The 13,916-nt window shown below is 38.5% G+C and overlaps 1 protein-coding gene across 17 annotated transcripts in view; it reads left to right on the plus strand.

Moving 5' to 3' along the window:
• LOC137204361 (E3 ubiquitin-protein ligase parkin) overlaps positions 1-13,916 on the plus strand; it is a 1,432,750-nt gene that overhangs the window by 498,467 nt on the left and 920,367 nt on the right. For 16 of the 17 annotated variants that reach the window (XR_010933571.1, XR_010933572.1, XR_010933575.1 and 13 more), the window contains one exon: positions 9,516-9,637. Coding sequence is in view for 12 of the 17 variants with exons in the window: in XM_067701593.1 (XP_067557694.1) it covers positions 9,516-9,637 (122 nt within the window). In the remaining 5 variants the exon portion in view is untranslated. The remainder of the gene's footprint in view (positions 1-9,515; positions 9,638-13,916) is intronic. The other variant, XM_067701594.1, reaches the window with a different exon arrangement.

Here is a 13,916-nt window from a genome sequence, read left to right on the forward strand (position 1 = left end):
AGCATTTAGGGTCAACTGATTTGCCGAAGGTGACAAGGCAAGGCTTGGGCTGGACCTAGATGGACACGTCCTGGGCTATAGAGATTATATCCCGAGGAACTTGTACACAGTCATCTGCAGCATCAATTTTTTCTTCCATCTAAATATGAGTTATGAACGTTCACTCAACATTTTGAAGAGCTGAGACTTTTCTAGCATACACCTTAACCATCCCCTGCCCGAGTCCATTTCTGGGAAGAATAAGTGACTAGATTTACCCCAGTTGGCTTCAAACCTGGTTATTTATTTAAACCTACTCCTTAAATTATGCTTCATGCTACATTTTTGTCTTGGCAACGGAGGTTTGGTTATTACTTTTTAAATGAATAATGATGAATAATGAAAAAATAAACTGGCAACAACAACAACAAAAACCAGGCAAAGGCATTAGGTTTAATCAGCAGTTTTTTGCCTCACCAGATGAAACTATGTTGCAGATACATTAATTTAAAAAACCCTAGCACAAAAATTGAGAATTAAGTTATAACTTTAAGGGTAGAGTCTCCTTAGAGATTGCTAAACATGTTTTCAAAGTGCATACACTGGGTGGATGGTTATATAATTGGAAGTTGTTTATAACACAACGTTACCTGGTTACTCTGCAGGAGGTGAAACGAGGCATGTAAAAAGCATGTGCTAATGATTAGTGATGTTGAACATCCTTTCATATATTTGTTGGCAATCTGTATGTTTTCTTTGGAGAAGTGTCTATTTAGGTCTTCTGCCCATTTTTGGATTGGGTTGTTTGTTTTTTTGATATTGAGCTGCATGAGCTGCTTGTATATTTTGGAAATTAATCCTTTGTCTGTTGCTTCGTTTGCAAATATTTTCTCCCATTCTGAGGGTTGTCTTTTCGTCTTGTTTATGGTTACCTTTGCTGTGCAAATCAAAACCACAATGAGGTATCACCTCACACCGGTCAGAATGGCCATCATCAAAATATCTAAAAACAATAAATACTGGACTGGGTGTGGAGAAAAGGGAAACCTTTTGCACTGTTGGTGGGAATATAAATTGATACAGCCACTATGGAGGACAGTATGGAGGTTCCTTAAAAAACTAAAACTAGGGGGCTTCCCTGGTGGCGCAATGGTTGAGAGTCTGCCTGCCGATGCAGGCGACATCAGTTCGTGCCCCGGTCCGGGAAGATCCCACATGCCGCGGAGCAGCTGGGCCCGTGAGCCATGGCCACTGAGCCTGCGCGTCCGGAGCCTGTGCTCCGCAACGGGAGAGGCCACAGCAGTGAGAGGCCCGCGTACCGCAAAAAAAAAAAAAAAAAACTGAAACTAGAGCTACCATATGACCCAGCAATCTCACTACTGGGCATATACCCTGAGAAAACCATAATTCAAAAAGAGACATGTACCACAATGTTCATTGCAGCTCTGTTTACAGTAGCCAGGACATGGAAGCAACCTAAGTGTCCATCAACAGATGAATGGATAAAGAAGATGTGGCACATATATACAATGGAATATTACTCAGTCATAAAAAGAAATGAAATTGAGTTGTTTGTAGTGAGGTGGATGGACCTAGAGTCTGTCATACAGAGTGAAATCAGTCAGAAAGAGAAAAACAAATACCATATGCTAACACATATATATGGAATCTAAAAAATAAAATGGTTTTGATGAACTTAGGGTCAGGACAGGAATAAAGACGCAGACGTAGAGAATGGACTTGAGGACACGGGGAAGGGGAAGGGTAAGCTGGGACGAAGTGAGAGAGTAGCATTGACATATATACACTACCAAATGTAAAATAGATAGCTAGTGGGAAGCAGCTGCATAGCACAGGGAGATCAGCTCGGTGCTTTGTGGCCACCTAGAGGGGTGGGATAGGGAAGGTGGGAGGGAGACGCAGGAGGGAGGGGACATGGGGATATATGTATACATAAAGCTGATTCACCTTGTTATACAGCAGAAAGCAACACAGCATTGTAAATCAATTATACTCCAATAAAGATGTTAAAAAAAAATAAAAGCATGGACTGGTGTAGCTGGATTCAGTGGGTATAGTAACCCGTTGTATAACGATTGAAATAAAAGTGTTTATGTGTAGTAACTGTCCTCCTTTAAAGTAGTTCCACTTACAAATTTTCATAATGCAATTTTTTTCACTTATACTTATTTCTACCTGAACTTTTTAAGTATTCTTTTTTGTTTTACTTTTATTTATCATACTAGTCATTTGTGATCTTAAGATGATGTTTAAGATAATATTTAAATATAATATTACATTTAAAATATACTAATATTTTGAAGGATATATGAAGTTAATCCAGTAATTTTGGCTGGTGGAAGGATGTTCTAAATATTTGGTAATCATGACTACATTCTATTTAATATGAATTTTGCTCTCATACTATCATACCTGCTACAACTTTCAGATCATTTAAAATGTGGGAGAATTTATTGACCTGGCAAATATTTATTGAATGTTTACTAAGTTCAAGGAACTTCCCTAGTCATTTGGAACATATGAAAAAGGGTGCAGTGTTGCATAGGGGGGAGTTGTAACAATAGGAAAGGTGGGACAAGTACATAGTGAATATGGGGCGAAATTCTTTTTCCAATTTACGTTAGGTTGGAGTGGACATGACCTCCATGTTTTTAATGATCCAAAGCAGGTTTCATACAGAAGAGATGATTCCAGGAGTGTGCATTGAATGGATTTCATGTGGAACTGCCTTAGACTAATTAATTCAATACGCATTGTTCCAACTAGAACTAATGGGTACTATCAGGCCGATATAAGGAAAAATGGATTGTGCAAAGATGAGCTTGCTGGCCTTCAGAGATGGTATTGATTTCGTTCACTCAATGTATATTTATTTTTTTCATGAGTCATATATTTCAGCAAATATCGTTGAGCACAGGCTGAAGGACCACCATCCAGAAATACAAGAGCAAGAATTCTGGTAAATGTTGGAGGAGAAGATTCTCTGTGCTGTAGTTCCTTATCACAGGGTCAAGGTCACAAGTTCAGAAACTCTAGCCATGGGTCTGTTCCACAGTGGGCTCGTAGGAATCAAACAGGACTGAGGTTACTCCCTAAGCAGCTAGGGGAGGGGGCAAACTGAGGGAACATGGCCAGTTAGAGCTGATCAATGGAGCTAAGTGGTGCAGACAGTGATAACATCCTCAGCATTTAAAATACAGAACTAAGCTATAGTCAGAAGGAGGCAGGAGGGCAAAAGATGAAAATACTAAGTGCCAGGCTGGGCAGTGGGGAGAAGGTGGATGAAGGCTGTGAAGATGCTTCATTCCAGGGACTCCTCCTTATTAGATGCTGGTTTCCTGATGTTAGGACAAGTCGACTGCTTAAAGGTGATAAGACGAAGCTGGATCCTTTCCTACTCTTAGATGTAATTATTTAGGGAAATATCTTTTACTTTCGGGGAAATCAAGGGAAGAATTTTCATAGGAAGTGCCTTTCCAACTGGACCTTGAATATATGGGTCAGATTTCAAAGATGGTGATGGCAGTGGAGATGGGTGGAAGGTGAGCAGATTGGTGTCGGGAATGGGGACGTGGTGGAGGAAGGGATGGAGAGGAGCCCTGTTCTACCTCTGACACTAGAAAGTACCCAGGGCTCCACCCATCTCTGTCCTCCCTCACAGTGCCTCAAGTTCAAACCTTCCCCCTTCCCTTTCTCTCCAGCCAACATTGTTTGCATATCAGTACAGTTAACAGCCGGCTGCTGGACTTCTCAGTGTGACAGAAGAATCTTCTTAGTATTGTTAACTGTGTGTTTGACAAGGCAGGGAGAGAGGAAACAAGACACATCATTTTTATTTATTCTCTTCTGTGCTGTCCAATTTAGTAGCTTCTACCCACATATGGCTGTGCTAATATAAATTACTTAAATTTCTTTTTAAAAAGAGTGGTTTCTTAGTAGTTCCTAGCCAAATTCTCAATAGGCCCTTGTAGCTAATGGCTTACTGTATGGGAGAATGCAGATGGAGGACATTTCCATGGCCACAGAAAGTTCTCATGGGCAGCTTGTTCTACTTAATATTTTAATAAGCTCATATGTGATAAAATAATTTTAAATCAGTTGTGTTCCTGTTGCTTTATAGTGTATTGATACTGAACATTATTTTACCTAGGTATAAAATATGTTAAATCTCACTGTCTTCTCCCCTAGAAAACAAATTATCCAGGCAGTTAAACACTTGATTCTCTGTGACAAACAGTGATGGAAACTTCTGAGGTCAATGAAAAGTTTTCATCAGAGTCAGAATGATTTTTCTTAAGTATTCATTTATCTTATTAAAACAACGTCTTCAGGCTGTAAGCCCATTATCTAAAATACATTAAAAATGGAAACTGTGCACCTTAGGCTCGTTTTTCAAAAAGACAACGCAAATAGTATATTCTTTTTGAATAGGGGCTTTGCTCGATAAGTGGTGAATATTGTTAATGCTTTTGGCAATTTTTTTGGACCAAGACAACAAGAAAAGAGAATGAGAGAAAAGAAAAGACTTGAGGAAGGATTAGGTTAATCAGACAAAGTGGGAGAGAAAACCTAAAGATAATGATAAAATGATAAAACTAAGGAAGCCTCTTGGATGCTTTGAAGGGACATAGGGACTCACATTTTAACAGAGCCCTGCACACTAGCTGTGTTTTTAACTTCTATCCAGGAAAAAAAAAAAAAAAAATGAACGTCTGAATGAAATGAATACACTGTAAAATCATTTCATTGTAGACTAACCCTTCTGGTTCATGATAAAATAATTATGTAAGTTTATTGATGGCTTGGGGTGGAGGGGAGAACTTAATTGTAAGCAGGGTGTCTAATAAATCTGTGTTTATAAACTTTAGCAGTTGGGCTTGCTGTAGATGAAGCCCTACACAGTGGGTTGTATCCTTCCTCCAAATTTTTTTCCAAATTGTTTCTGAGAAATACATTTACACAAGATGCTCCATAAAAGGAAGACTTCTGAAGTCTGATAAAGTTAGGGACGTGCTATGCTCCATACTTCCTGTCTTCATGGAGTCTGCAAAGTCCTGCAGCGAGAACACGTGCTTAACTTGGCATCACCTAAAATGTTCTGACTACACAGATGTAGAGAAAAAACGTATGGACACCAAGTGGGGGAAGTGGCAGGGGGGTGGTGGTGGTGGGATGAATTGGGAGATTGGGATTGACATATATACACTAATATGTATAAAATGGATAACTAATAAGAACCTGCTGTATAAAAAAATAAATAAAATAAAATGTAAAATAATAAAATAAAATGGTCTGCCTAAAGATTCCCCGATATTTTGGCTTGACACCTTTCAACAGCTTGCAAGCCACTGTAGTGTTCTGTAAGGTATTAAGATATACCAGCTCAGACCATGGATAGAACAGCTGAAACGACCAAATCACTCCAAACTCTTGTTTTAGGTGAAAAAAGTTCTTTTTAGGGTGTTGGAGGATTTAGGGGTTAAGTAGCATCATGTCTGCAACTTAATTAAAAATCATTCAGCCAAAAAAGTATATATGCGTGTAAATGTACACACACACACACAGAGGGTGCACATAAAATATGGCAAAATGTTCACAATCAGTGAATTACAGGGTAGGTTATAGTTTGTAAGATTTTTGAAATATTTCTCTAGGTTTGAAAACTTATATAAAAAAAGGGAAATCTATAACAAACACAAGCTGCTTTGATTATTTTGGGCAGTGAAGGGGTTGCAATATGGAAGAGTTGATTAGGAGAGAAAAATAATTTTAAGATCCAAACAGAAGTTTAAGAAGGGGAAGATTCATGTTATTGACTGGAGACAGCTATATACATAGAGAAAAGTTTTGAGGGTCATTCTTCCCATTGCCTTGCTTGTTCCTTTAGGAGTTACAGCTCCATTTTTAAGAGTCTGTACCTTAGACCCTTCCATCAGGCTAATGGGAACATTGCCCAGAAGATGGTCAGGATGTTGTTTGTGCTTATTCCTGTCCTCTGCACTCCAGACCTCAGCATGGCACAGAGGAGCTTGCCAACTTGACATAGTGTGATGTAGCCAACGAGGTGGGGAAGCCATCCTGAAAAGGGGCTCCCAAGATTTGCCAGAAGCCCCAACTGCTTGACCAAGTAGAGCCAACAGCTTGAAATGTGCTGTAACCAAGACTGGCCTGACCTTGATCTTCCTTAGGCTGACTATTAATCCCAGCTTGCGCTGGCTCTGGGAAGCACTATGTAATAGATTGCATGTCATCTTGTATGCTTCTAGGGCAAGGGCATGGGCATGCAGTATTTTCTGACTAACTTCTCAAGGACTTTAGTGCAGGCTGTGGCACACAGAGGTGTGTATCCCAATCTTCATATTCTGCCTGGCTCTATCATTAGCTGAAACAATATTGCCAACGTTGCTGTTGCCCTAAGGGAGAGAGAAGAGCCATTTAGTTTCCTGCAGTTTCTGAGATGCTTCGTCAAGTCGTTGCTAATACGCTCTTTCAACAATGCTAGTGTCTCTGCAACCCCAACTCCCCTTTGTAAGCATTTCTTTTTCCAGCCTTTCTCTTCCTCCCCCCTCTTTTTTTGTTTAACCTTTGCAGTAGGTTATAAAAATTGTGAATTGGCTTTGTTCATATTGCTGATACAAGTTTTAATGATAAAGGCTCCTACCTTCTTCACTAAGCTTGTCATGGTACACATTAAAATTGTCAGAGTTCTTGTGATTTTCTGTCAGTTGTTATGGCATTTCTATAGCTTTAATATATGGTTCTATCTGTTGCATTTATGATATACATAAAACCTTAAGAATATATTTTATCTAATTATTATATTTGCTAATAACAATGTGATATTTATAGACTTGAATATCTTGCACATTAAGGCACTAAAGCTGCAAAAAAGTGTCAGAAAATCGTAGTTTCATATCAATACAAATATATATTTATAATTCATCTTCCTTTTCACACTGAAACTAAATATTAATCTCTGGAAATTAATAATTACAAATATATTACCAATAAATAATAAAATTATAAAACTTGACATCTTTATTGTGCTTTACATTTTACAAAGTATTGTCACCTATAGTATTAGTAAAGATGGCTAAACAAATGACACTTAAATATGTCTACAGAGGCACTTTTTGTAAATTAGTAAAGCAAATGGAGCCACATAAGACTTGAGGATCTTTTTTGTTTTCTCATTATTTTTGTACTAATTGTTTTCAATAAACCATATGCATTTGAAAGTCTGAAAGTTTTTGCTCATAATGATCAAACGTATTTACTATTCATTATTTCTAAATGTTCTTGATGATACTAGTAAAATTTTAAACAAATCTTTATGCCGTGACCTTTCATGTTAGTCCCACCCATTAAGAAGTAAAGTAAGGATTAAAAGAACTATTTGGTAATTTTAGAAATTTGGAAGTTAGTTATTTCACTGGTAAGTGTGTCTGAATAAAGTTAGTTCTTTGTAGATGTAGAAGTGTGGAACAGTTCAAAAATATTCCCCTAATTTTTTCCTGTATGGTGACAGGAATAGTATTTTCCTGTATGGTGACATTTGAGAGAAATGATCAGAGATGTTTAACTATCTATTTTTTTGTGCAGCTTTTGCTCTTGAAAATGTATTATTTGAATGGCATTTGTCTAGGTAGAGGACACTTATGAAATGCAAAGAACCCATTTCTGCACACAATCGCTGAGTGTGCTAAGCCCCTCAGGGCTTCTGTCTTACTTTACTTGTGACCCTGTGTTGGAAAGTCTCATTGGAAACTCAGCAAACTGTGATATTATCATTCATATCATGAGAAAAGGGGTAGTTTGTCCCTGTAGATAAGATTTTAAGAGAAAAAATCTGGAGCCTTCAAAACTGGGTACAGACACATGAAATAAAATTCAGGAGCAGTGGCCCCTAAATTTCCAATGGTCTTAGATTCTTGTCCTTTTAAAAACTTCAACAGCAAAGTGTGCGTTTAATTTCCCTGTGTTGCAAATACCCTTGGCCAGCTCTTCCGGCAGCAGGCTGCTACTTTGCTGAATAAGTCACAGGGCTGTTGGCAAGAAGAAGAAAATATTGTCCCTCTTTTGAGCATAAAACTAGATTTTCTATTGGGGTTGGCCAAAAGGTTTGTTCGTTTTTTTTCCGTAAGATGGCTCTAGTAGCACTTAGTTGTCTTTAACTTAATTCGAATTGTTAGACTGTATGTGACAGCTGTCAAATCAGCGTGCATTTAAAAAAAGATTTATCAAAATTGGCAAAGTGTTGTGTAGCCATTTTAGTACTGAAGATGGAAGAAAAAAGCAACATTTTTGTCATATTATGCTTTTTTATTTCAAGAAAGGTAAAAACGCAACTGAAACGCAAAAAGATTTGTGCAGTGTATGGAGAAGGCGCTGTGACTGATCGAACGTGTCAAAAGTGGTTTGCGAAGTTTCGTGCTGGAGATTTCTTGCTGGACGATGTTCCACGGTCGGTTAGATCAGTTGAAGTTGATAACAATCAAATTGAGACATTAATTGAGAACAGTCAACGTTATACCACGTGGGAGATAGCCGACAGACTCAAAATATCCAAATCAAGCATTGAAAATCATTTGCACCAGCTTGGTTATGTTAATTGCTTTGATGTTTGGGTTCCACATAAGTTAAGCAAAAAGAACCTTCTTGACCATATTTCCGCATGCGATTCTCTACTTAAACGTAATGAAAATGTTCCGTTTTTCAAACAAATTGTGACGGGCGATGAAAAGTGGATACTGTACAATAATACGGAATGGAAGAGATTGTGGGGCAAGTGAATAGAACCACCACCAACCACGCCAAAGGCTGGTCTTCATCCAAAGAAGGTGATGTGTATATAGTGGGACTGGAAGGGAGTCCTCTATTATGAGCTTCTTCCGGAACCCAAACGATTGATTCCAACAAGTACTGCTCCCAGTTACACCAACTGAAAGCAGCACTCGACAAAAAGCATCCAGAATTATTCAACAGAAAACACATAATCTTCCATCAGGATAACGCAAGACCGCGTGTTTCTTTGATGACCAGGCAAAGACTGTTACAGCCTGGCTGCGAAGTTCTGATTCATCTGCCGTTTTCACCAGACATTGCACCTTCGGATTTCCATTTATTTAGGTCTTTACAAAATTCTCTTAATAGAAAAAATTTCAATTCCCTGGAAGACTATAAAAGGTACCTGGAGCAGTTCTTTGCTCAGAAAGATAAAAAATTTTGGGAAGTTCGAATTATGAAGTTGCCTGCAAAATGGCAGAAGGTAGTGGAACAAAAGGGTGAATACATTGTTCAATAAAGTTCTTGGTGAAAATGAAAAATGTGTCTTTTATTTTTACTTAAAAACCTAAGGCACTTTTGGCCAACCTAATAAATTAAATTGTTGTATCTTCATTATAATATTTATCCCAGTAATGTTTCAAAATGTTCCTGAGGAGTTAGTTTTAAAATTTGTCTAAATTTGGATTCAGCATTGATTGGCTACTTCCTCTGCTTTCTTTTTTTCCCAGCAGGTAGACCAACCTACAACAGCTTTTTTGTCTACTGCAAAGGCCCCTGTCAAGGAGTGCAGCCAGGAAAGCTCAGGGTACGGTGCAGCACCTGCCAACAAGCGACGCTCACCTTGGCCCAGGTAAGGAGATGTGGCGTGAGCCGGCTGCCCTGAAAAATGAATGTGTATTTCCAGAGTTGCCTTTTGGGGTTTCTGATCAGATATCACCCATTACTGAAAAATGGACTTCTATGTGGTTGTAATGGTTAATGGTATTTGAAGTTTCATTTAAAAATATACTGCTCTGTAAATTTTAGGTACTACAGAGCCATTGCCCCCATTTCTTTAATCCAGGCCTATTGAAAGGGAATATAGAGGCTGATTTTATATCAAAAAGAGGTTGGGGGTGTCTTCTAGAAGCAGCCAAGGAGGATCCTTCTAAGATCCTGGAAATGTTTCATATCTCGATCTGTGTGATAGGAACATGGTTGTATGCATATGTCAAAATTTTTTGGACTCTTCATTTAAGGATGGTGCACTTGAGGTAAGTGACCCTCAATAAAAAAAAATGAAAAGGAAAGTTGTGGATCAAGACCAGTATGCATATAAAACAGGGTTGGAAAGACAATGTGTTGCCGCCTCTTCTTGTTTTGTGCAGTCCACAACCTGAGAATGGTTTTTATATCTTTAAGTGGTTGGGAAACGTCAGAAGAGTAGTATTGTGTGATGCGTGAACAGGACATGAAATTTAAATTCCAGTGTTGTGATAAAGTTCTGTCAGAACACAGCCCCGCCCACATCTGTGCGCGTTGTCTGTACCTTTCTTGTGCCCTAGATTGACTGGATGGCCTACAACACCGGACATGTTTACTCTCTGGCCCTTTAGAGAAAAGATTTGCCAGCTGGCCCCTGATATAAAACATAGGCACAGTAGTTCATGGCTTTAGCGTGATAGTTGTGTAGGATTTGGCTAAATGTGATGTGGATGCCAATGTGTGTAGGGGAGCAGAGGGCATTCTGGTCAGCTCAGTGCTGAGAGCACAGCCCAGGAGGCACAGAAGGTTAAAGACTTTTACAGGTGATTAGGGGTTGAAGTGTAGAGCAGCACCCCCGTGAGCACATCGGGCCCCAGTGACGGCTAGAGCATTTAGATTTTATTCCGTAGGCAACAGGAGCAAAGGCAAAGCGTCACAAACAAAGACCATGTATAAAATGATGTTTTAAGACTATTTCTTGGTGCTGTAACAGTTTGTCACTGGGATTGAGGCTGGTGATAGATCAAAGGCAAAGAGGTTAATTAAATCACCTATTAATTCATCAATCACCCTTACTGGATGTGAGGGAGCATTGTGAAAGAACCTGAAGGATGTACCGAGTCAAGGGGAAAGCGTGGATCTCTGACTCAAGCCTGGGGAAATGGCGGAATTACTCAAAAATGTAATTCAGTTATCATTAAACTTCTGTCCTACATTCCGTGCAATTGTCTATCTGTTTATATTCCAAGAGTCTGTAAGCCTCATAAGATCAGATAACTTGTCAGTTTGGGTCCCTGTCTTATTTCCAACACCTCACGTGGTGTGTTGCCTGTAGTGGATGGCATCTGCGTTTGAACTTTCACACATTGATTCAATAGATCCACAAACTTTAGAAATTCTATTTGGCATTTTATATTCATATGAATCATAGTAAGTATGATTGTTTTGCCACAATTTACTGACTTCCTTCCTTACATTTATATTCTGGTACTTGTATTTTTCTCTAATTCTCACCACAGACCTGAAAAGTAGATATCATTATCCAATGCTTTTAATAAAGAGACTCCACAAAGTTAAGTAATGAGTTCAAAGTTACATAGTTAACAAATGTTGGTGCCAGAAGTGAAAAGTCTTTTCTGTATTTCTCCAAAGCCCTGGCCCTTTTTTAGGATAGATTGCTTGCTATACAAATCTGCTAATAAATGTTCTATTATTCAACTACTTTCCTTGTATTTAAAATATCATTCAAAAATGCTCTTAGAAAAAATACCCTTAAGGATTAAGAAAATAGAATCAAAGATGATTTGAAGATTATTTATTTAATCCAGAGTTTCAGTACAGTTACTAGATGTAGCATAACTGGTACCTAACAAATAAATAGACCAGGCATTTCGGTTTTTTATTAATATCAAAAGATACACACTCAGTAATACCTTCAAACAATATCTCTTGAGCAGCTGACTAATCACACTGGCAGTTGGTCTGCAAGTTTAGTCTTAGAAATGATGGAGCAGGTGTGGGACTTTGCTAAGAGGAAGGGTTTCTAAGCAGAGAATAGAAAACTGATAGGTTTCATTTGCCCAAAATTTATAAAGATCTACAACGTACACAATTTCCTCTGGTCAGGAAAAAGAAGAAGAAAGAAATAGGATCATGCGTAGCTGACTAGTTATAGGGAAGAGATTGTGGTTTACCTGAGCTTCTGCAAGGAGCTTTTTAATACACAGTGAGGAAAATTGGAACCTACTTACCCACCTGGTTTATTTTTTTAAATCATAATTTTATTTTTTCTGGTTAGAAGAAATCTGTCTGCAATAAGCCCCATGCCCTTCATGAGTCTTAATAGTAGCCTCCTAATTATTTTTTGCTGTTGTTGGGTATTTATCCATAATTCCAACATTTCCTCAACACTATTTAAGTTTTACATGTGAGAGAATGAGCCGCCTCTCATACGTAATGCTCTTAGGTTGAATTGTTGAAATGTTTCATATTTAATGTGAAACTCGTAATAAATTGGCAAGAAAGAAGGACAGCCATTTCTGTCACAGTGTTAAGGATGGGGAAACTGAGGTCTGAAGTTTTGGCCTGACCTTGAGAGTAAGTTGAGAATTAGCTTACAGAAAACACCAGGTTTTCTTCTGTCTCCAAGTCAAATGATCTTCTCTAATTCATGGTGACCTTGACCAGGGTTTCCACTAACTGAAATAGCCTTTAGAAAAATGAACACTCACTGGAAAACATTGAACAACAACTGATTGGAAAAACATGGCAGGCAGCCAGTTTTCAATTGCCTATTCAAAGATGGTCCACGTAGGTCCACACAGAAACGACACGGGGTTGACCACAGAGGGAGGTGGCTTTATCCATGCATATACATTTCTGATTGTCTTCTTGAATAATAAAATGAATGATTTTAAATAACCTATGTCATCACTGTTTCCCTCATTAGTGTGGAAAATCAAATGATGTGTAAATCATATGCTCAGAACCTTTTTTTTTTTTAATTCAGAAAAGTGGGCAGAAAAAATAAGGTTTTCCAAGATGCGTAGACTATACACTGTTTTTAGAATAACTAGACATTAAAGAAGGAATTCATATTGGAAAAAGAAACAGCACTGAGAGACTTAAAGATTCGTTCCCCTCTCCCTTTCTCCTGGAATCCTGCCAAATTCAAGGTTAGAATGTCAATAGGCATGGTTCCTTCTTCTGTCTGTCCTGTTGTTAAATTATAAGTGTGTGGGGTGAAGAGCGAGCCTTCTGGTGAGGAAGAAAGGTCTTAGCTCAAGCTCTCAAAGATTTCCCAGCACCAACGTATATAAACACAAGACTACCAGAGACTGTGTGACCTGTTAAAAAATTTGCCTGGGCTGGTGAAATTTAGGTAGATGTGATGTTGATGATGAGGATTCTGTCCCAGGGAATCACCTTAAGAGGGTTCCTCCTCCTGAGCCCTGGAGGCTTCTGCTCACTGAGTCCCAGCGGTGTTCTCTCCTACGCTGGGATGACATGTCCTGTCCCTTCTCCCATCATGCTCCAGCCGTTGCCCACAGTCTAGATGGGTTGTACCTCCTGTGGAAAACAAAGCTTCTGTGATAGGAAGAAACTACTTTTTCTAAAAGGAAACAGGCTTAAAATATGATAAGGATGTTTATGAGTAAAATGATTTATTGACTCTAAAAATAATTACAAGATAGAAAGGATGTAGAAGTGAGATGAGAGAACACACAGAACATAGTGTTCTGCCTTGGAATACTGTATGGGGCTCTGAATTGCCTGAGAACAAAGACCTGGAGAGAATGGCCTCTGTGGTCCTTTTGTCCATCAGATGTTCTGCATTTGAATTCTGGTTCTGTCACTTACTGGCTGTGTGACTTGGGGCAAGTTGCTTAACTTCTTTATGTCTCAGTTTCCTTGTCATCAATTGGAAGTAAAAATTTCATTAAAGCTGTGAGGGTTAAATGACTTAACTCATTAAAGTATTTAGAACAGTGCCTCGCACATAATAAACATCTAGAAACCATTAGCTCTTACTGTCATTTCTTCAAGTGAAGAAAACTTTTGATTTTCTCCCAGAAACACTTTGAAGCAACTGCTGAACTCACAATGTAAACTTACACCCCTAGGGCACTTCAGTTCTGATTAAGTTACAAATTGTTAATACCTCC

The sequence above is a fragment of the Pseudorca crassidens genome, chromosome 13 (genome assembly GCF_039906515.1).
Source record: "Pseudorca crassidens isolate mPseCra1 chromosome 13, mPseCra1.hap1, whole genome shotgun sequence".
NCBI classification, from domain to species: Eukaryota; Metazoa; Chordata; class Mammalia; order Artiodactyla; family Delphinidae; genus Pseudorca; species Pseudorca crassidens.